Here is a 24,027-nt window from a genome sequence, read left to right on the forward strand (position 1 = left end):
TGTTATAATATATTTAAATTTCAAGATTTTAAAGTGAATGTTTAAATATATTTTTAGGATATCTTAGAGGAAATAAAAGCAGCGTGCCAGTGTGTGGAACCCATCAAATCAGCTGTCTGCATCGCTAACCCACTTCCAACACCATCCCAAGAAAAAAGCCAAACTGAATTGCCTGATGAGAAAATTGGCAAGAAAAGAAAAAGGAAAGACGATGGAGAAAATGCTAAACCAATTAAAAAAATTATCGGTGATGCAACTAGAGATCCATGTCTACCGTACTCTTGGATCTCTCCAACCACAGGCATTATAATCAGGTATGAGTTGAATTTGCTTTGAACCTGCTGAACATTTTCAGTGAAGACCTGCTCCGTTTTTGTCAGTGGCACAGATGTTGTGTGATGGAAGTTTCCATTTTAAGATCTTCTTTCTTTTTCAGTGATTTGACGATGGAGATGAACAGATTCCGGCTGATTGGGCCACTTTCCCACTCCATCCTAACTGAAGCAATAAAAGCTGCTTCTGTTCACACTGTAAGAGTAAAAGTGACTGTAGTGTTTTATTCTAATCATGTTTTTCCTGTCAAATTTGTGAAACCTAATATATAATTTGGTAACATTTTGGGCCATGGCTTTAAGATGTTTATTTCCCTACTTATTGTGCTTATTATCAAAGAGTTTGTTATCTTTCACTTCTCCTAGAAGACCACAACTAAATGGATATGATCAGTAAACTGACTGTTCTTATTTAAATACAGACTGCTCTTGTATCTGTGAGTCTTGTAGAGGGTCTTAACTTCTGCTTCATAGGTAGGGAGTCTCTAAAATCCCTGAAATTGTGTGCCAGATTTTGTGCATGTGTGCTTGTGCCATGTAGGTTTTCTTTTCTTTTTTTTTTTCTGAGATGGAGTCTCATTCTGTCACCCAGGCTGGAGTGCAGTGTGATCTTGGTTCACTGCACCTTCTGCCTCCCGGGTTCAAGTGATTCTCCTGCCTCAGCCCCCTGAGTAGCTGAGACTATAGGTGCACACCACCAGGCCCAGCTAGTAGAGACAGGGTTTCACCATGTTGGCCAGGCTGGTCTCGAACTCCTGACCTCAGGTGATCCGCCCACCTTGGCCTCCCAAAATGCTGGGATTACAGGCGTGAGTCACTGTGCCTGGCTGGTTTTCTGGGGCTAGTTTTAGGGGTCTAGAATCCCCAAAAAGGTTAAGAGCACTATGTCTAGGGCAGCACTTCCAGTAGAGCTTTCTGTGAGGATGATGTTCCTTTGTGCTGTGCAATACGATAGCCATTAGCCACATGTGGCAGTTGAATACTTGAATTATGGCTGGAGTGACTGAGGAACTGAATTCATACCTTTACTTAACTTTAATTAACTAAAAATTAAATTTGAGTAGCTCTATTGGCAAGTGGCTAGCATAGAGACTAGATTAGGAATCCGCACCCTGGGTTCAGATCCTGTTTGTTTTCTGGTCTTAGTGCAATTAACTTTTCAATGCCTGTGCCTCTCACTGACTTGACGTGGTCAAATATGATGATAGAGCTGAACAGATTCTGAGTTTTTAGAAGAAAGATGCTTTAAAGTACAAAAGCTACTTTTTTCCGTCTTCACTGCTTCTGCTGTACGCTCAACCAGTGTTGTCTCTTGCCTGCACAATTGGGGGATCAGGAAAGGATTCTAGAGGGAACCTTAAGTTTCCTCCATCCTTCCTCCTTTTCAGCCCCCACACAGGAGGCAGAGTGATTTTTTGATAATTTATTCACCTCTTGTTGCTTCCTGATGAAAAGTTTTTGAATAGCTTCTCATTGTAATTAAGATAAAATCCAAAGTGCTCAATGTGACCCATATAATCTTGTGCCTTCTTGCCTCTGAGGCCTCATTTCTCCTCACCTTCTACACTTCAGCCACCCTGACCGTCTTTCAGGTTCTAGAATGTCAGTTCTTGTCTTCCTTAGAGCCTTTGCACCTGTTTTTCCTTCCAACTACTGAGCATTCTGCCTCCGCCACTCTTTACTTGGCTGAACCTTCCTCATTCTTCAGATTTCAGTCTCTAGCATTTCCCTCTAGCATCCTTTCCTGATCCCCCAAGTTAAACTAGATCCCTCCTGTTTTCAGAGAGAGCATCTTGCAAATTTCCTCAATTTATATATATAGATTTGTGTATTTATGTAATGTCCATGTCTCTCATGAGACTGTGAGCTTCATAAGGGTGAGGATAGAGTTGGTCCTGTTTTTTTACTCTCTCCCCAGTGCTTAGCACAATGCCTGGCACAGAGAGGGTGCCCCGTAGTAGCTAGTAAGTTGTGAAGCAAAGATTTGAACCTACGAAGTTTGGTTCCAGAGCCTGTACTGTAAACCACTAAGCTGTGCTACCTGAGTTTCTGTGAGTAAATGGTACCTTTGTTACGATTGCTGCTTTTTGTTTTTTTTTTTTTTTTTTTTGAGACAGAGCCTTACTCTGTCACCCAGGCTGGAGTGCAGTGGCGCAATCTCAGCTCACTGCAATCTCCACCTCTCAGGTTCAAGCAATTCTCATACCTCAGCCTCCCGAGTAGCTGGGATTACAGGCGCCAGCCAACACACCCGGCTAATATTTTTTGTATTTTTAGTAGCGGTTTCACCATGTTGGCCAGGCTGGTCTCAAACTCCTGGCCTCAAGTGACCCGCCTGCCTTGGCCTCCCAAAATGCTGGCATTACAGGCGTGAGCCACTGCACCCGGCCATGATTGCTTCTTTAGGATCTGTAAGTGCACATCCTACTTCAATGAACTTCAGCATGAGTTGTGGCTATAGATTCCCTTCTTGCCATGCATGTGATACTTGAAGGGCTTTTTGAAATCTTCCTCAATTCCTAGTTCCATGTGGAAAAAATACACATTTCTAGGAATACTGTAGTAGTAGTATATCTTTTATCTGGAAAGTTCTTCAAAAGGTACTGGTTTGATTTTCCTTTGGTGAAGAACATTTTATTGCTTACATTGGAGATGATGAAGTTAGCTCTAGTGGAAGAGGACCAGGCGCGGTGGCTCACACCTGAAATCCCAGCTCTTTGGGAGGCTGAGGTGGGTTGATTGCTTCAGCCCAGGAATTCAAGACCAGCCTGGGCACCATAGTGAGACCATATATCTACAAAAAATAAGTTAAAAAAAATTAGCTGGGCATGGTGGCATGTGACTGTAGTTCCATCTCCCAGCGACTTGAGAGGCTGAAGTGGGAGGATCATTTGAGCCTGGGAGATTGAGGCTGCAGTGAGCCGTGGCGGGCCACTGCACTCCAGCCTGGGTGACAGTGAGACTGTGTCAAAAAAAAAAAGGGAGAGGAGCGAGACCTCCTTTGCTGGTACTGTGCTCTGGAGAGACTTTGAGTGTGAAGTATCTTAGTGAGTTAGTCTATGAAAACCATAGATGATTTTCCTCATATGTGAAATCTTGAGAGAAGTACAATACTATATCCTTGCTGCTAATTCAAAGAGTAGTTAGTCTGGTATTAATTACTATGTTAAGTATAGTGGCAACTTCCCTGGTTCACCCCATAACACATTCATTTCCACACATAGAAGAAGAAAGAGTGGGGGCTGATATCAGAACCATGACAAAATTATGAAGGTGGATTCATTGTTCGTCCAATGAATGGTAGCTGTTATTTTTCAGGTGGGAGAGGACACAGAGGAGACACCTCACCGCTGGTGGATAGAAACCTGTAAGAAACCTGACAGCATTTCCCTTCATTGCAGACAAGAAGCCATTTTCGAGTTGTTGGGAGGTATACAAAGGGAAGACTGGGTTGTGTTGGGGAGGGAAGGGGGCTAAAAGAGGCTTTTGCAGTTGGGCCTCCAACATGTAGTATTGCTTTTTAACCTGCTGCTATTGTGACACAGCAAGAGAACCAAGAAAGAGAGGGACTGAACTCAGTGAATAAACACTATATTCATGCCTGGTTATGAAACAACAAACAAATGAGATGTTCATATTCTAAGTAACTGGCATTCTGATAGTGGCAATAAATGCATATGCCAGGTACTGACCTAAACTCTATGCTTACCTGCACACAACTGCATTTTTGCTCCTAGCTGCTGTAGTTATCACTGATAGAAGCATATGTGTTCATTTCATAAAAGAACCTTTTTTTATGTTGGCCTCGTTTTTTGCAAGAAACCTCATTCTTTATGAATGTTAACTTATTCTCTAAAAGTATCAATGGGAAGAGAGGGAATACATGTTTTTAAGTTATTAGTCCAAGAAAAACGTTTCATTAGGAAATCTGAAAGATTTAAAAATACAAGCAAATACAGATGTATTATGAATGACTTTCTGTAAACTTCTTTTTGTTGTTTTTAAAGGAATAACATCACCAGCAGAAATTCCGGCAGGTACTATTCTGGGACTGACAGTTGGGGATCCTCGAATAAATTTGCCCCAAAAGAAGTCCAAAGCTTTGCCCAATCCAGAAAAATGCCAAGGTAAAGTTCTAAAAACACCCCAGGTTTTCCTTACGATTTCGAGCAGTCCAGTCTTACTAGAAGAAGAGTTCTTTCTCTGACACCTCTCCAGTAACTTCACCTGTAAAAAATTAGGGCAGTCTTCTTACCTGCCTACTTTACAAACTGATTATGATCGGAGGAAATGGTATGTGTGGAAGTGTCTTCTAGCTGTAAAACACGTAGCCTGATACTTATGTTCATTTTATTTTCCAAGTTCTCTTTTTTTAGTAGCTAGTAAAACCTGTCTCTCTGCAAACTACGTTCTCTGAAAATGTCTGGCGTTTCAGAATGTTAATTGTGAGGAAGGGATCTGCACCCGAAGCTGGTCTTGTGCTCAGTGGAAGCCTCTGTCTGACCATACAGATGATCCAGGTTCGAATCCTGGCAAGGCCATCCCAGGTGCTGAAGTGTAAGATGTCTTGGTTTAGACTAAGTAGAGTGGCCTGAGAAAGTTGTTTGGCTGGGGTGGCACAGGAGGTGGGTAAGGGGCTGGCTAAAATTTTGTTTTGATCTGAGATTGGCAGCAATTTTGGTAATGTCTCATTGTATTTACTATCATTTAAACATGATTAATTGGAAGAATAATTAAAATTAGCATGTGAGTCTTTGGAGATAAAGTACAGGTTTGTGTTGTAACGACTTCAGAATTTTTTTTTTTTTTGAGATGGAGTCTCGCTCTTGTCACCCAGGCTGTAGTGCAATGGCGTGATCACTGCAACCTCCACCTCCTGGGTTCAAGTGATTCTCCTGCCTCAGTCTCCCGAGTAGCTGGGATTAGAGGCATCCACCACAACGCCTGGCTAATTTTTTTTTTTTGTATTTTTGGTAGAGGTGGGGTTTCACCATGTTGGCTAGGCTGATCTCAAACTCCTGACCTCAGGTGATCCACCCACTTCAGCCTCCCAAAGTTCTGGGATTACAGGCATGAACCACCACGCCTGGCCCAGAATTTTTTTTAATGTAGTTAGATAGCTTATTGAGGGGGCAATAAATTACTTTGTCAGAACTTCACATAAAAGGTGGATTGGATGAGAGAGGAGTTTGAAGATATATAGGCAAGTTAGTTAATTATGAAGCCTAAGACTTTACTCAATGAGTCATTGCCTCTTTCTTTTCTTTTCTTTTTTAATACCAATGTGGTCTGGTGCAACGTAAAAGTTGCAGCATTTACTACACCATTAAATGTTGACTATTATAATCACCTTAAAGCTATAAACTCTACTTAGTTTCTCTTGCTACCTCAAATCCTTTTTTGGAATGAGATGATTATTAAATCCTCTCTAAGGCTTTTGTTTTAATATGAATCAGCTCAAGGAAAATTAAAGTCTATCTTGAAAAACGTGATTTATTTTGACTCCTGAAGTGAAGCAATCCTTCTGCCTTGGCCTCCCAAAGTGCTGGGATTACAGGCGTGAGCCACCATTCCCAGCTAGAGAGCTTTTAAAAGGGAAGGTACATGAAGAACTTGAAGCGATAATGCATATTCTTAGATGCTTTGAAAAAGTTTACTTGATAGCTGGTTCTAGAATTTGAATTAAATATTAATAATGTGTTTTTGCAAATCTTTTCAACTTTATTAACACAATATTTCACTATATAAGTAACTGGTTTTCTAGATGAGATTTAAAAATATAGTTTCTGCCGTACTAGCTGTTATTTTATTTGCTATCCTTAGTATTTGCCAATTTGCTTTGATGGATTATTTTGATTAGTTCTTATCTGTGAGAGATCAATTTCCTTTAGGAAATACTGAATTTACGTTGTGCTCGTGGGCTTATGATCTTTCCCTTTAAACACTCTTTGGTAGTATGACTTTCCCATACTACCCAAAACATGGAAGGAGGACAGCTGCCTTTAGAGTGATAGGTTAGAGGTCATCCCTTGATATTTTATAGTTCTTGCAAGCACTTTGAGAGCACTGATCTGCAGTGGACTTGAGCAGTGCCGAGTTAGCAGTCATGTTCTCTGCTTCCCCTGGGCCCTTTGAACTGTTTTGCATATTTTATTTAAAATAGTTTAATCTGAAGGCTGTAACTTTGGTTTTATTTGATTTTCAAATGAGAAAGCCTTTTACTGGTTACCTTTGCTTCTCTGAGTAAAACTCATTAAAAGAAAGTTTAATTTAACATTTGGTGATCTTTAAATACGTTTAAGAAAGGAGAAAGCAAGCTCCTCCCTTCAGTCTTCAAGTCACATTCTGGAGTTAATATAATCAATTCAAGAACTTTTGTCTGTGTATGAAAGAAAACATGCTTTGAGTCTGGGGGAGGGACTTAGAATTACATTCAGAAGAGGCGGTCATTCTAGGCACACTGATGTGTGTGCTGACTCAGCTGGGGATATTCTTTTTCTCTTCCCAGTAAAGACTATTAATCTAAAAGGGCCTTCCCCTTAGCCTTCAGACGTACTCCACTTTGTTGTAAATAGACTTTATTTTTTAGCACAGCTTTAGATTCACAGCAAAATAGAGCATAAAGTACCGAGATCCCATGAACCTCCATCCCCTTCCATGCACCGCCACCATACAGTCCATGTCCTTACTAGAGTGGTACGTTTGTTACAATCCATGAACCGACATTAACACACGTTATCACCTAAAGTCCTTAGTTTGTATTAGGGTTTGCTCTTGGTGGTATGTATACTCTGAGTTTGTATTAGGGTTCACTCTTGGTGGTATATATACTCTATCGATTTTGACAAAGGTGTAATGACATATTCACCATAATAGCATCATACAGAATAGGTTCACTGCCCCCCAAATCCTCTGTGCTCTGCCTGTTCATCCCTCTTTTCCCCCAACTTCCGGTAACCACTGATCTTTTTACTACCTCCATAGTTTTGTGTTTTTTAGAATATTATATAATTGGAATCATACAATACATAGCCTTTTCAGATAGGCTTCTTTCACTTAGTAATATGCACTTACATTTCCTCTATGTAGGCCAGGCATGGTGGCTCACGCCTGTAATCCCAGCACTTTGGGAGGCTGAGGCAGGCAGATCACCTGTGGTCAGGAGTTCGAGACCAGCTTGGCCAACAGGGTGAAACCCTGCCTCTACTAAAAAAAAAAAAAATTAGCTTGGCATGGTGGTGGGTGTCTATAATCCCAGCTACTCGGGAGGCCAAGGCAGAAGAATAGCTTGAACCTGGGAGGTAGAGGCTGCAGTGAGCTGAGATCGCACCACCGCATTCCAGTCTGGGCAACAGTTGAGCAAGACTCCATCTAAAAAAAAAAAACAAAAATTTCCTTTGTGTCTTCTCATGGCTCAATAGCACATTTCTTTTTAGCTCAATAATGCTCCTTTGTCTGGACATACTGTCTATGTTGTTTTATCTATTATTATTAATATTATTTTATTTATTTTTGAGACAGAGTCTCACTCTGTTGCCCAGACCCGAGTGCAGTGGCACAATCATGGCTCACTGCAGCCTTGACCTCCCAGGCTCAAGCGATCCTCCCACCTCAGCCCCCCAAATAGCTGGGATTACAGGCACGTACCACTATGCCTGGCTAATTTTTAACTTTTTGTAGAGACAGGGTCTCACTAAATTGCCTAGGCTGGTCTCAAACTCCTAGGCTCAAGTGATCCTCCCATCTCAGCCTCCCAAAGCGCTAGGATTACAGGCATGAGCCACTTTTGCCAGACCTATCTATTATTATCTTTTAGAATATTTGAAGATGAGGTAGTACTTTCCTGTGTCTTTACACCGTAAGTATCAACCATCTCTTTTGTCTGCAGCTTAGTCTGACTAAAATCCCAATCATGTCCCCGAAATTCATGGCAGTGCTCCACAGGAAAGCGCTCTGGGTACCCAGGCTGTTGGAAGTGGAGCTTGACTGCCCCTAGACAGGCCATGTGAACATGCAGCACCCAGCACTGTGGCTTGAGGATCTGATGGTGGTTATCTCCGTGAGAAGAGCAGTGTAATGAAGCTGCTGTGGCTTTTAAAAATTTTTTATTTTACTTTATTTTTTTGAGACAGGGTCTGGCTCTGTCACCCAGGCTGGAGTGGAATGGCGTGATCTCAGCTCACTGCAACTTCTGCCTCCTGGGCTCAAGCCATCCTCCTACCTCAGCCTCTCAAGTAGCTGGGACAACAGGCACACACCACCACGCCCAGCTAATTTTTGTATTTTCCTGTAGAGACAGGGTTTCGCCATATTGCCCAGGCTGGTCTTGAACTCCTGAGCTGAAGCAATCTGCCCGCCTTGCCTCCCAAAGTGCTGGAATTATAGACACGAGCCATTGCACCAGGCCTGCTGTGGCTTTTAAACAGTTTTAATCTCAGATCTTTTCATCAACTTAATTTTTTCTAACTTCATTCTCCCCTAAAATCTGTCACACTATGGCCCAATTGCTTCCAACTTATTCTTTCCTAGCCATCAGACCCAGCAGGCAGGTATGTGCCTTTGAGTGATGTTTCTGTGTGGACAGTTTAGAACCATAACCCAAACTCACAAATTGTCTTTTTTTCTAATGAAAATTCTTCAGTTCAACAAAATAAGATTTGGGAGATGTTTTTCCCTGAGGATTAAATGACTGCATGTAGAAAGTTTCTTCTATCAATATAGAAGTTTGTCACTGATAAAGTTTGTTCCCCTTCCTGCTTGAGTACTTTCTAGCATGGTACAGCTTATTTAAAGGGATAAAACACTATGTATCACTGAAAATATGTTTATTTTAAAGGGATGAGGCTGGGCACGGTGGCTCACACCTATAATCCCAGCACTTTGGGAGGCCGAGGCAGGTGGATCACTTGAGGTCACGAGTTTAAGACCAGCCTGGCCAACATGGCGAAATACTGTCTCTACTAAAAATATCAAAATTATCCAGGCATGGTGGCATGCGCCTGTAATCCCACTTACTTGGGAGGCTGAGGCAGGAGAATTACATGAACCTGGGAGGTGGAGGTTGCAGTGAACCAAGATTGCACCACTGCACTCCAGCCTGGGTGACAGAGCAAGACTGTCTCAAAGAAAAAAAAAAGGATGAAAAAATACATTTTACAGAAACGAATAAATAGTTCAATATAAATAGGTTATCAGAGACTTAAAATAATGGACAGAAGAGAAGATGATGATATCTGTTGGCTCACCACCATTGGATGAGGAATGATACACAAAGCCCTGAAGCCAGTAGTTGAAATATGACATGTATTTATAATATGGCATATTGTTGTTTAGAGATGGGGTCTTGCTATGTTGCCCAGGCTGGACTTAAACTCCTGGGCTTAAGTCACCCTCCCCCCTTAGCCTCCCAAGTGGCTGGAATTACAGGTGTGCACCACCATGCCTGGCTTAATGTGCCATATTATTTGCCTTGGCAGTGGCTCCTAGAATTTGATTATCTTGCATGTGGAATTAGACAGTTATTTGGAGGCAATTTAATATTGTGATATTTGCATCTTATACATGAAAAATCAATACCAAAGAAAACTGCTTAGGAGCCTTGCTATGTCATAGACTGTAAAACCGACTATAAGAATAACTTAATTTCTTGTCAAGTGAATTCTTCTAAGTTAAGTAAATGCCTATGAAATATTGTTTTGTAACAAAAGGCCTACTGCCAACGTTTGGAGTTTGACTTGATTGATCTGAAGGATGTGATTTGAAGGCTATTTCTTTTCCCTCTTAGATAATGAGAAAGTTAGACAGCTGCTTCTGGAGGGTGTGCCTGTGGAATGTACGCATAGCTTTATCTGGAACCAAGATATCTGTAAGAGTGTCACAGAGAATAAAATCTCGGATCAGGTAACTAATAGTGTAAGGATTATTGATAAAGTCATGAATGACAGGTTAAATATATCATTCTAGAGACCATAAAAAGTTATTCATACCTCATAGAATTCCATAGACTTTCTTTTGTTTTCAAACAAGTTGTTGATCCCTGACTCATGATATGTACTGTGATTTTCTTCTGTTCTTAGGGATAATCTAAGAATAAGGATAGGGATCTAAGAATAAGATAAGGATCTTGTCTATTATCCAAGGATAAGAATCTGAGAATAAAGATACATACTGTGATTTTTTTCTGTTCTTAGAGATAAAGTAAGAATAATCTCTAGAAAATGTTAATACAAAGACTTTTTCTTGAAATGATGATCTCATGGTTTAAATATGTTTTTCTTTTATTGTTTTCTTTTCCCTTAAATGTTCTCTGTCTTTAATTTTACTATGATTGGGGACCTTCCAGGGCCAGACATTGTGTGAGATGCTGGGATAGATGACTTAGATGTGGTCAAAGAAGTACAGGGCACTCAGGAAACCTCTAGAAGGGGTACTGAGCTCAGATGAGAATGAGGCCAGCCTCCTGATGGAAGAGCAGGCATTTGAACTGACTCTCAGATGGGAGCCAGAAGTCACCAGACTTCTTGGGGGCGGGGTCAAGGTTTCAGTGAAGATAAGATTGCAAGAAGTGAGAAAAGCATGTGCAGGAGCCCAGGCAAAAGCCAGGAAGACTCTACAAGTGGATCAGGAGCTAGGAATCAGGAATGGGGTGAGAGAGGAAGCTGAAGACACAAATGGGGCTACAGCATGAAAGACCTTGAAGCCTTTTCAGGATTTGGACTGGAGATGTGGGACACCCTTGAAGGTTTTAAGGTTGGCCATGACATGATGAGATTTCACTCTGGCAGCAGTGTGGGGTTGGAGATGGGGAGTGAGGGAGATGGAGAGAGACTGTGAGTTGGATGGCCTTAAAAAGACCCTTGAAATATTCTAGATATGACATAATGGGGGCCTGAATTGTGGCAGTGTGGCTGGAGTGGAGAGGGTGATGTTTAACGCATATTCCTGGAAGGTGAAATTGACAAGGCTTGGTGGTTGGCTGGAAGATGGGAAGTAAGAAAGGAGGAGGGGTGTCGATTAGGTCCTCATATTCTAGCTTGGATTTAAGATTTCAGCTAAAAGAGAGCCAGAACCATGTCTTACTTGCTCACTGATGTATTTCCAGGTTCTAGAAAAGTGTGTGGCACATAGAAGTGCTCAGTAAATATTTGAATGGCTGAATTAATGGAGTGTGTGAATTGTGGTGTCATTCAGCTAGGTGGGGAATATAGGAAGAGAGCAAATACAGTGGGAAGGGTGATGAGTTCAATCTTGAGCTTGAGGGGCTGTGGGACTTGCCAAGAGCAGAGGTCCAGGAGACAGGTTTCGATCCCGGGAGGAAAAGTTGGGGCTAAAGAGATATAGTTTGGAATTACTAACACATAGATGGTAGTGGAAACTCTGAAAGTGAAAAAGAAGAATCAGGATTGGACCTGGCTTGAAGAGCATTCATGAGGTAGCAGTTAGACTGTGGCCTGGAGGCAGTCTCTTGCATAGTTTTTCTAAACTGAGTGATAGCCCTCTTACCTACCTGTTAATCTCTTTTTACAGCTCCAAGAAAAGTCTGAAAGGATGTTATCCACCCCCTACAGTCCCCTTAACAATAATTTTAAACATCTTCTATTTTAATTCTTTAAGATCTGATGAGCAATTTTCTCAAGAGCCAGTGCATTTCTCTAGTTGCCCATCCTTGAGAAGGTGTCACTTAATTGTTTATACCTTTTTTACTTCACGACACCAAATCTTAATCAAAATCAATGTAAGGACAGAATATCAACATACAAGATTAATCTTGATATAAGAGATCAGCAGAATGAATACTGATAATGAATGATATAAGATAATTTTGCATTTCTACCTAAGCACTTGTATAGAGGAAAATATCTGTAGGAGGAATACCTTATACTTAAAATGGCTCACATTTATTTATTTAGAACGTTTTTCTCTGGCTTTTTTAAAAGAGCATTTAACTTTCTAAAGCTGCTTATAGGGAGACCCGGGAGGATCTCCCAGAAGACTAGGGCTGTTTGTCTTGAATTATTTTCTTCCACTTTAGGATTTAAACCGGATGAGGAGTGAATTGCTGGTGCCTGGGTCACAGCTTATTTTAGGTCCCCATGAATCCAAGATACCTATACTTTTGATTCAGCAGCCAGGAAAAGTGACTGGTGAAGATCGACTAGGCTGGGGAAGTGGCTGGGATGTCCTACTCCCAAAGGGCTGGGGCATGGCTTTCTGGATTCCATTTGTAAGTTACTTTTTGATTCTAACAGTTGCAATATTTAAAATACATTCCTAATAAACGCTAAGTACTCAAAATGTTCCAGACTTTATGTACAACTTAGGAGGAACTGAGTGGTATATTTTTGCCCTTAGAGCTATAGTCCTGGATACAAGATACTTCATACATATAGTCCCTGGAGCCAGGTTCTCATAGGACCTGTGCTGACATATCATCAATTGTTGAGGTTTTTAAAGTGGCCTGATTTTCGAATAGTAGTGGCAACAAAAATGTTGAGGTATTTGATTTGAAGAAATTTGTTATAAGTTTAAAAGCAAAGGACTTAACTTTAACAGATGGATAGAATACTTTTTTTTGTTTGTTTTTGAAATGTTAACTATAACCGTATACTCCTATTTATCAACTGCAGCTAAAAATTTTATTAGAATCGAATGTCTTTTTTTTCCTGGTTATTTTAAATATGACTTTGAAGGCTGGGTGTGGTGTCTCACTCCTGTAATCCCAGCACTTTGGGAGGCCGAGGTGGGCAGATCACTTGAGGTCAGAAGTTTGAGGCCAGCCTGGCCAACATGGTGAAACCCCATCTCTACTAAAAATACAAAAACTAGCTGGGTGTGGTGGTGCGTACCTGTAATCCCAACTCCTTGGGAGGCTGAGGCATAAGAATCCCTTGAACCTGGCAGGCGGAGTTTCAGTGAGCTGAGATCATACCACTGCACTCCAGCCTGGGCGACAGAGTGAGACTCTGTCTCGAAAAAAATAAATAAATAAAAATAATTCTAGAGAGTGTAAAAGGCATGTGAGACTTTCAGATTCATGCCGGTAATTAATTTTTAGCATGCCTAGTGCAAGGGACATCCAGTTAATCATTCAGGAGTAGGAATATTTAAAAATAATCCTACTTAATTTTTTACTATGAGATGCTTTCAAGCATACAAAAAAGAATAGATGCTGATATAGTGAATGCCTGTGTGCCATTTACCTGCCATCCGGCTTAAGAAATATAACATTACAGATGCATCGATGCACGTTGTGTACCTCTCTCCAGTTTCATTTCCCTCCCTCCTTTTAAAATAATCACTCCGCTGATTTCGGTGTTTGCTACTACCATGCATATTTTTATAGCTTTATTAAAGTATGTTTGTATCCCACAATAAAATAACGATTTAGACTCAACATGTTTTTAAAGTATATACCTTACCGTATATATGATTTTGCAACTTGCTGTATTCACTTGGCATTGAGATTCTTTTCCATATTGGTTAATGAAGCACGAGGAAGCTCGATTTCATTCATTTTTACTATTGCATGGTAATCCATTGTGTGTATTTCTATCCGTTCTCCTTTTGAGGGGCATTTAGGTTGTTCCCATTTTCCCCCATATAAACATTAAGCAATTCACTTTAAGTTGGTAGACTGACAGTATCTTTTTGACATTTCTTTTAGATTTATCGAGGTGTGAGAGTTGGAGGGTTGAAAGAGTCTGCAGTGCATTCTCAGTATAAGAGGTCGCCTAATGTCCCAGGCGATTTTCCAGACTGCCCTGCCGGGATGCTGTTTGCGGAAGAGCAAGCTAAGAATCTTCTTGAAAAGTACAAAAGGTAAGAAACTGGCTTCTCTAGTTTGATAATGTATTAAGGAGAAGAGAAGTGCCTGCTTATATTGGTATCCCAAACATTAAGATGGCTTTGGTAATTTCATAGACTTTTCAGTGAGTTCAGCATTACTGAGAAATAATTAAGAAGATATTACTTAAGTGAGGAGATAGTCTTATATCTGTTTGGCTTTTATAGGCCCATTTTGGTTATAAACCCTTCTGTTTGTTATTTATTTCTATCAATAATGATGTACACTTAAACTTGGACATGAGTCTCAGACACTTGTTAATAGATTTCTACTACCAACCCCTCTCTCCCTCCAAAATGGAAATTGTGTTTTTAAAACTTATTATAGAAGTAATATATAGTTATCAAAATTTAATTAAACTATGAAAATATATAAAAAGATAAATTGGTATAGTCCTGCCATCCAGAGAGATAAGTACTGTTTGTTTGTTTGTTTGTTTTTTGAGATGGTGGTCTTGCTCTGTTGCCCAGGCTGGAGTTCAGTGGCGTGATCTTGGCTCACTGAAACCTCTGCCTCCCTGAAACCTCTGCCTCCTGGGCTCAAGCGATTCTTTCACCTCACCCGTGTAGCTGAGAGTAAAGGCATCTGCCATTGTGCCTGGCTAACTCCTGTATTTTCTGTAGAGACGGGGTTTCACCATGTTGCCCAGGCTGGTCTCAATACCAATTTTCCATAGATCCACCAGCCTTAGCCTCTCAAAGTGCCAGGATTATAGGTTTGAGCCACTGTGCCTGGCCAAGCACTGTTTTTATATCTTAGTACCTATCCATTTAGACTTTTCTTTTTTCATTCGAAGTGTGGCCAATGAGAGTCATGATTTCCTTTATATTGCAAAGTATATTCTAACATTGGGAATTTGTTGCCCCCTAAATTGTAGGCTCCCAGAAGCACAGAAGCTGTCTCTCTTTATTGTGGCATTTGCAGTGTCTAGCCAGTGCCTGGTGCACAGTAGGTCTTAATAACCTTTATTTGTTGTCTGATGAATGACTGGTTGAATATTGTAGTTCCTTGATGGTGAGCTTCATGAGGGCAGAATTGTGTTTTCTTGTTCATTGCTGCAACCATAACTGTAGAGACAGGCAGTCTGCCTAGCTTGCTTTTTTTTTGAGGCAGGATCTCACTCTGTCACCCAGGCTGGAGTACAGTGGCATGATCATGGCTGACCACAGCCTCTACCTCCCAGACCCAGGTGATCCTCCCACCTCAGCCTCCTGAGTAGCTGGGACTACAGGCACCTGCCACCACGCCTGGCTAATTTCTGTAGAGATGAGGTTTTGCCAAGGTGTTCTTGAACTCCTGGGCTCAAGTGATCCACCTGCTTTGGCCTCCCAAAGTGCTAGGGTTACAGGTGTGAGCCACCCTGCCTGGCCTGTGCCTGCGTTTCAAACTATTTGCTGAGTGGTGGATGAATGAGTGACTAGTGATACATTCCTGGATTGCTAGCTTACCAGCTCTCCGAGGGCAGCAATCACATGTTATACATCCTTGTGCCTCCCATAGTACGTAGTTGAGAGGCTTCTATGTGTTTGTTAAATAATAGTTGAAAATAATACTTATTTCATACTCTTCAGAGCTTTTTATGCATGGAAATTTTCCATAGATATACATATTTTTTTAAAGAATGGCATTACATACATTATTTTGAAACCTGTCTTTTTCGTTTAACAATATGGTATGTATAGTTTTACCATATCAAAAAATATGACTCTAAACCAAGTGTTGACAAACTTTTTTGGTAGAGGGCCAGATGATAAATATTTTTGACTTTGTGGAGCCCTCGGTCTTCATGGCAACTACTCAACTCTGCCATTGTGGCTCCAAACCAGCTGCAGATGACATGTAAGAGAACGAGCACGGCTGTGTTCCAATCATGCTTTATATATGGACACTTGGATTTGAATTTCCTATAATTTTCATGTGTCATGAAATATTATTCTTTTGCTTTTTCAACCATTTAAAAATGTAGAAACGATTCTTAGCTCATGGGTCGTACAAAAACAGACAGCAGGCCACATTTGGCTTGTGAGTCAGCCTGCCAGCTTTGCTCAGAATGTCACTTTGAATGGTCACATGCAATTGCATTGTGGATGTCCTGTAATTTATCAGTGGCTTTTGAGGTTATTTCTGACTTTTTGCTGTGTGTTTCTGTGAACATCTTCTTGTGTGCATCTTTATATATTTGTCTCATTTATTCCTTCATTTGACATACATTTCTTTAGAGCCTACTGTGTGTCAAACACCATTGTAGGTGGTGGGGTGACAGCAGGGACAAGGCAGACGAGTCTGTCTCTGCCTTCATGGAGCTTATATTCTTCTTTTATTTTTTGAGACAGGGTCTCGCTCTGTCACCCAGGCTGGAGTGCAGTGGTACGATCATAGCTTACTGCAGCCTCCAACTCCTGGGCTCAAGCAATCCTCCCATCTCAGCTTCCTGAGTAGCTGGGACTGTAGGTATGCACCACAACTCCTGGCTAATTTGTAAATTTTTCGTAAAGACAGGGTCTCGCTTTGTTGCCCAGGCTGGTCTTGAACTCCTGGCCTCAAGCAGTCCTCCCATCTCAGCCTCCCAAAATGCTGGGATTACAGGAATGAGCCACTATACTTGGCCATGTAGCTTATGTTCTTGATGGAGGCACAAGTTTCTAGGCTGGTTGGGGGTACCCAGGAGAGGGGAGGGAGGCTAAAATGTAAGAGCTAAGTCCTTGGACAAGGAAGAAGGGGTGGGATTCAGGGCACATGTGGAGGAGGCAGCATCTGTTGGGATTGAGTTCAGTTCTTCTGAATATAAGACTGTTAGACTGCCACTGATACAGTTTAATCTGCTTTTATTTCTTTGGCTATCTTCCAACTAGATTTACAAACAGTTCTGACTCTTTTTTTTTTTTGAGACGGAGTCTTGCTCTGTCGCCAGGCTGGAGTGCAGTGGCGTGATCTCGGCTCATTGCAACCTCCACCTCCCAGTTTCAAGCGATTCTTCTGCCTCAGCCTCCCGAGTAGCTAGGATTACAGGTGCCCGCCACCATGCCCAGCTAATTTTTGTATTTTTAGTAGAAACCAGGTTTCACCATGTTGGGCCAGGATGGTCTCGATCTCTTGACCTTGTGATCTGCCTGTCTCGGCCTCCCAAAGTGCTGGGATTACAGGTGTGAGTCACCATGCCCGGCCCTGGCTCTTAATCCTATTTTCCAAACCACTTTCTTTCTGTAATTCTTAAGTTGGCTAGTTCTTCTTCAGAAAAATTAATATAAGGCTGTTAGACTGCCGCTGAAATCTGAATATGGATTTATTTAGCTAGGTTAGATTCTGTGGTGGGGGGATTAAGTAGCACACTCCTGATTGTGACTGTCTTCATGAAAAAAGAGGCACAGCTATCAGCCAGCAGTAAGAAGGGGAGAGAGGCTGTTGGAGATTTGAGGAGAGAAGAATTGTAAGCAGTTTCTGGGAGAGTGGAAGATGGAATTGAGAGGAGAAACATGGAATCTGTAAGATGTAGAGGGCGCCTACTTGAGATTTGTGTTTATAAAGGAAGACCGTTAAGAACCATCGTGAGTTCTTCCTACGCTGTGCTCTGCCACTCGGGCTGGCATGGGGTCATTGGAGAGTTGGCTGCGCCCAGGTCAGCTTTCCAGTAGAGGGAGTGGGGGCATTTGTAGGGGAGGGACGGTGGTGTGAGCCATGGAGTCTAGGCTGATGAAGAGCGAGGCAGCTGCTGCGAGCCGCAGGGAGGTGCTAGTGTAAATGGATGGTTGGGGCATTGTTGTGGGAGTGTAAGTGGGTGGAAAACAGGAGGCATGGCTCTGAGAGCAGGATACTGACATTGCGGTTTGAAGCTGGAGCACGTGTTGGCAGTGACCACACCTAAGGTATGAGCAGGGAGTGGGTGCTTGAGGTGGGGTGAAGTAAGACATGCGAAGTGAGGGTGGGAAGGTGACTGGTGGGTTATTGGAAGGATGGTTTAGGCAGATGCTGAAGCCACAGGGAGTGACAACAAGAGTCATGGTGGCGCAGGGGAAGGCAGTGTGACCGTCAAGATCATTAATTGCAGCCTTGTTTGGAGGAACAAAAGCTTGAAGACAATCAAAATGTCCTTTAATAGAGGACTGTCTAAATCAATTAGGGCATATTCATTCAGTAGAATAAGATACAAGATACACAGCCTTTTAAAAAGAAAGAATTGAGGGAGCTTTCAGTACTGGTATAAAGTAATCAAGATATTTTGTTAAATGAAAAAAGTGAAGTTAAGCAAAAAGTACTGTACCTAGTATGCTGCTATTTGTATAAAAATAAAAAGAAAGAAATATGTACATATCTGCTTGTGTGTACATAAAATGTCTCTGGAAGGCTATGTAAGAAACTGATAATGATATTTATTACCTTTGTGGAGGATAGCTGGGTCACTAGAGGTCAAGAGTAAGACAGAAACTTCATGTAGCCTTGAGCTTAGAACCTCGTAAGTGTACAGGAAAATCGTGGCACAACTCCAGGGGCACCAGTTCCTTGTAGCTTTCAGGAATGGACCCCCTGGTGTGGTTCAGTGGCCACATGGGGCTACATTGTTTATCGAAGACCAAAGAAAACAAAAAAGCTTGGCCAGGAGAGTTGGTTATTATTATTATTTTATTTATTTTTTTTTTTGGAGATGGAGTTTCGCTCTTGTCACGATAGAGTGCAGTGGCATGATCTCAGCTCACTGCAACCTCTGCCTCCTGGGTTCAAGCGATTCTTCTGCCTCAGCCTCCCTAGTAGCTGGGATTACAGGGACGTGCCACCACACCTGGCTAATTTTTTTGTATTTTTAGTAGAGACAGGGTTTCACCATGTTGGCTGGTCTCGAACTCCTGAAGTCAGGTGATCCATCCGCCTGGGCCTCCCAAAGTGCTGGGATTACAAGCATGAGCCACCATGACTGGCCTATTATTATTTTTTGAGACGGAATCTCGCTCTGTTGCCCAGGCTGGAGTGCAATGGCGTGATCTCAGCTCACTGCAGCCTCTGCCTCCTGGGTTTAAGTGATTCGTCTGCCTCAGCCTCCCAAGTAGCTGGGATTATAGGCACCCTCCACAATGCCCGGCTAATTTTTGTATTTTTAGTAGAGCTTTCACCATGTTGGCCAGGCTGGTCTCGAACTCCTGACCTCAGGTGATCTGCCCGCCTCGGCCTCCTAAAGTGCTGGGATTACAGGCATGAGCCACTGAGCCCAGCCTATTATTCTTTATCATATGTTTCTTGGAAAGCTTTTTTTTTGTGTGTGTGTGTGTGTGTGTGTTTTAAAATAGAGATGCATTATAATGGTTATAATTATTTTAGTTTTCCAATTCTAAATTGTTCAACATTGGTTCTCCTCTATGTTTTTCTTTAGACGCCCTCCTGCAAAACGGCCCAACTACGTTAAGCTTGGCACTCTGGCACCTTTCTGCTGTCCCTGGGAGCAGTTAACTCAAGACTGGGAGTCAAGAGGCCAGGCCCACGAAGAACCTTCTGTAGCTTCATCTCCAAGTGGTAAGGAGAGTGGCCTAAGAAGATCTGAGGTGCCTGGTGCTCCCATGCCTAAAAAAACTCATCAGCCATCTGATGAAGTGGGCACATCCATAGAGCACCCCAGGGAGGCAGAGGAGGTAATGGATGCAGGGTGTCAAGAATCCACAGGGCCTGAGAGCATCACAGACCAGGAGGCCAGTGAAAACCATGTTGCTGCCATGGGGAGTCAACTCTGTGTTCTCAGGTAAGTGTCGGTGACTTCTGGGTACATTTTGGATTATTTATTTTAATATTGAAGAGGCTACAGGATGTAAGCATCATCACTGTTTCTTTATGCAAAATCCAAGTGAATTTATAGACTTTCTGGAAGGGAAAGCCAGTCTTTTATATTTCATAGAGGGCTCAGGGAAACAGCTTAATAATATTTGATGTAAGGCATGATGCTAATTGATGAAATGATTTACAATATTGTCATCAATAGATCTAAGCCAAGGCAGTTTTTTTCTGATATATTTTATGCAGTTTGAGCAAGGATTCTTTGCTTTAAATCACCAAATTAGATTTCTTCTAGTTCCTTTTGAATTATATGGATTTGTGTTAGAGCAGCAACCCATTAGATATAATATAGTCCTAGCCAGAGAGGCTACCGGATACACTATGTTCTCCTCTCAGTATTGCTGCGGGCCGGGTTCTGCTTATCAGCGACCCTGCATTCTGTGCTTTGCTCTGATTTTTTTTTTTTTTTTTTGAGATGGAGTCTTGCTCTGTCGCCCAGGCGGGAGTGCAATGGTGTGATCTTGGCTCACTGCAACCTCTACCTCCTGGGTTCAAGCAATTCTCCTGCCTCAACTTCCCAAGTAGCTGGGACTACAGGTGCATGCCACCACGCCTGGCTAATTTTCACCATGTTGGCCAGGCTGGTCTCGAACTCCTGACCTCAGGTGACTCGCCCACCTCAGCCTCCCAAAGTGCTAGGATTACAGATGTAAGCCACTGTGCCCGGTCTGTGCTTTGATTTTTAAAAATTGCTTATCCCTCTAGCCTTGTGCTTACTTTTCCGTATAGTAGCCTCATAATTTCCCATCATTCTTTCTTACTTTACAGGTAACTGTCCCTTACAGTTCCTTTACTCATTGAAATCTTAGTGGCTCTTTATTTTCACCCTCACTGTGATTACAATCCTAGATTCTATCTCACTGTCTTGTTTTCCCTGCCTTCAACTTCTTAAATCTTTAGTCCCTGAGTTTCAGAATGGCAAACACATAAAAAGAAAAATATCAGTACTAAAATGTACTACAGTGTATTTCTAATTTTTAAAAAATTGTAGTTTTGATTCTTATATAGTATAAAAGAATCAAATTAATTCTAGCAGTGTCTAATCTTCTGATTGCATATTTTTTTCTGGAACAAAATATCCTCAAAACTATGTCTCCAACTTCATGTAGGAGTAGAAAATTACTGAAGCAACTGTCAGCCTGGTGTGGGCCTAGTTCTGAGGACAGCCGGGGAGCCCGGCGAGCTCCCGGCAGAGGCCAGCAAGGATTGACCAGAGAGTCCTGCCTGTCCATCTTGGGCCACTTCCCCAGGGCCCTGGTTTGGGTCAGCCTGTCCCTGCTCAGCAAGGGCAGCCCCGAGCCTCACACCATGATCTGCATCCCAGCCAAGGAGGACTTCCTCCAGCTCTGTGAGGACTGGCATTACTGTGGGCCCCAGGAATCCAAACACAGTGACCCATTCAGGAGCAAGATCCTGAAACAGAAAGAGAAGAAGAAAAGGGAGAAGAGGCAGAAGCCAGGACGTGCCTCTTCTGATGGCCCGGCAGGGGAAGAGCCCGTGGCTGGGCAGGAAGCTCTGACTCTGGGGCTGTGGTCAGGCCCTCTGCCACGTGTGACGTTGCACTGCTCCAGAACTCTCCTAGGCTTTGTGACTCAGGGAGATTTTTCCATGGCTGTTGGGTGTGGAGAAGCCCTGGGGTTTGTTAGCTTGACAGGCTTGCTGGATATGCTGTCCAGCCAGCCTGCAGCGCAGAGGGGCTTAGTGCTACTGAGGCCTCCCGCCTCTCTGCAGTATCGATTTGCGAGGGTTGCTATTGAGGTGTGAATGCGTGCTTATATCCCGGCAGGGCATAGATAATACGTTATTATTGTCTGCCAAGTTCTACATGTGGAGAATCTGCTTCTGCTTTAAAATATCATGTGAAACTCCTTGGAAACAAGAATAAAAAATTATGTATTATGCAGATGATGAAATGTTTACATCATTCCAGTAATGTCACTGATTTTCATCTTTCCCTGTCCTTGCTGTAATACTTTTAAATTATTTGGCCAAAAGCTTTGTATTATGATCTCTTGGTCTGTGTAGTTGTGGCTGAAAATAATGAGAAGCTCTACGAGTTATCATCCCCTTATTTTATTAGAAACAAAGGGCTTGTCAAGTCTACTTGAAAAGCCTCGTAGTCATGTGATAAGCAACTATGGATGTTTAATGATTTCACTGTTATAGCAGAAGACAAGACAAGACGCTTGGCCTCTGTACATGAAATATGGGCTCCTGATGGACCACATTCAATTCTGTACTGTGATTACCATGCCGAACAACTCAAGCCTTAAAGAGAGAAATCACCGACAACTGATTGCTGCCTGTTTTCAGGCAGGCACAGTTTATAGCGTCAGTGCTAGGCTGAAATTAGAAAGGGGGGTCTATGACGTGGACTTCCTGACTCTTTGATCTCTTTGTTGTTGACCAACACATGATCCTACTAGTTACTTAATTTTTTTAAGTAAAAAAATTATTATTATTTGTTTTCTACAAAGAATTTCTCAAAGCCATAGAGGAGCATTTCTCAGAATAGGTTCTATGATATGTGTCACCTAAAAAAATAAGAGATTCCAAGGTCAGGTTGATATGGACACTCTGGGTTAAATAAAGTTAAGCATTTCTTTATGAAAGGACTTCTGGAAACTTCCATGTGATAATGTGCACTGTGGATCTCTAGGAGGGAAATGATAGTGTATAGTATATTCTAAATACTCGTGATTCCTAAAGTTCTCTTACAAGGAGCCCTTTGTAGGACCAGTGTTCTTAGGAACGCGCTTTGGGCAGCGTGGCTGTGTAGTGCATAGCTACCTCTGCAAGGTGATAACTAAGCCGGCAGGCTGCCTTTCAACACTCATGCAGTCACGTTGTCCACCTGAGATTCTCAACAGGGTATAAAAGGAAGGTCTCATCTTGCCCCACAGGAAGAGTGGGCTCAGTGTGGTTTTTTTCCACGTATGGAGAAACTCAGTGCTCATCTACTTTAAGTTTCCACATATGGCTCGCTCATAGCCTTGGTCCTTACCTTTCCTGCCATAACTTTCTAGAAGAGCTTAAGTGGGATTTTTTTTCTAAAAAATGTAATTGTGCAGTTAGGCATTATTTTATGTAAACGCATTGGGTTTTTACTGTAGCGTTTGGCAGTAAATGGCTTTGGGGGTGATGAGGTGGGGAAGGATATGGCAGGTGGTACAGTAGTCAGGAAGTACCTGCCACCAATGAGATGTCTGATGCTTTGCCTCTCACCATGCCTCTGAATGTCTTTGGATCCAACCCAGATGAGACTGAAAAAAAAAAAACAGTGTAACTAAGTGGCATCTGTAAACAGAATAAATGAAAATGTCACCTGATGTTCAGTTGTGAATATTTATTGGACCATTCCTTATTTGTTTTCTGGGCTCTCAGTCACCTCATTTGTGGCTGAGCTCACTCGATGACAGAAGTCTGAGTGTGCTGCGTGGTCACCTAACCTCATTCCGTACAGCCCTGCCTGGGGCCTGCTGCCCTGCCCTCATTATAGGGGACAGGGCACACTTGCAGCCACTCTGCCTTGTGGGTGGTAGGTCAAAGAGCTGTGCACCAGAAAGATAGACTAGCATTTCCCAAAATGTATTCCTGGGAGTACTAGTCCTTGCAGCTATTCCTGGAGAAAAGTGTTCTATGGCTAAATAAATTTGGGAAAAGCTATATATGGTATCCTCCTATTGCGATTCACAATGAATAATTGCAGAGTCAAAGCTCTGCAAAGCTCTTTAGGAAAGAAATCTGTCTTTCAGACTCCCACACACGTACCTTTTTTGGTTTTTGCATACCTATTGTCCAGAGAACACTAGTTTCACAGAAGATACTTTGAAAAACTAACAGACTCTGCAGAGGCAGTAAAGAATCCATGTTCCTTATGAAAAAGACTGATAGGGGAATGGCTTACTTTCTGGCAGTTGAATTGATTAGCATGTTGATCTTGATCCTTCCAAGTGCCTGCCATGCTGTACTAGAGCCACATAGCTGCCAAATAAGTACAATGTGGCCCTTGTCCTCTTGTTGAGGGAGCAATGCTTT

General features: G+C 42.1%; 1 protein-coding gene across 4 annotated transcripts in view; it reads left to right on the forward strand.

The window, feature by feature from the left end:
- The window catches only part of POP1 (POP1 homolog, ribonuclease P/MRP subunit), a 42,364-nt gene extending 19,046 nt beyond the window's left edge, over positions 1-23,318 (forward strand). For all 4 annotated transcript variants that reach the window (XM_054499918.2, XM_063669397.1, XM_063669398.1 and 1 more), the window contains exons 8-16: positions 58-314; positions 437-530; positions 3,651-3,762; positions 4,340-4,459; positions 10,117-10,232; positions 12,364-12,555; positions 13,996-14,150; positions 19,535-19,897; positions 21,099-23,318. In XM_054499918.2, the coding sequence (XP_054355893.2) occupies positions 58-314; positions 437-530; positions 3,651-3,762; positions 4,340-4,459; positions 10,117-10,232; positions 12,364-12,555; positions 13,996-14,150; positions 19,535-19,897; positions 21,099-21,753 (2,064 nt within the window). In that variant the 3' untranslated portion in view covers positions 21,754-23,318. The remainder of the gene's footprint in view (positions 1-57; positions 315-436; positions 531-3,650; positions 3,763-4,339; positions 4,460-10,116; positions 10,233-12,363; positions 12,556-13,995; positions 14,151-19,534; positions 19,898-21,098) is intronic.
- Positions 23,319-24,027: the final 709 nt, after the last annotated feature.

The sequence above is a fragment of the Pongo pygmaeus genome, chromosome 7 (genome assembly GCF_028885625.2).
Source record: "Pongo pygmaeus isolate AG05252 chromosome 7, NHGRI_mPonPyg2-v2.0_pri, whole genome shotgun sequence".
Classification (NCBI taxonomy): Eukaryota; Metazoa; Chordata; class Mammalia; order Primates; family Hominidae; genus Pongo; species Pongo pygmaeus.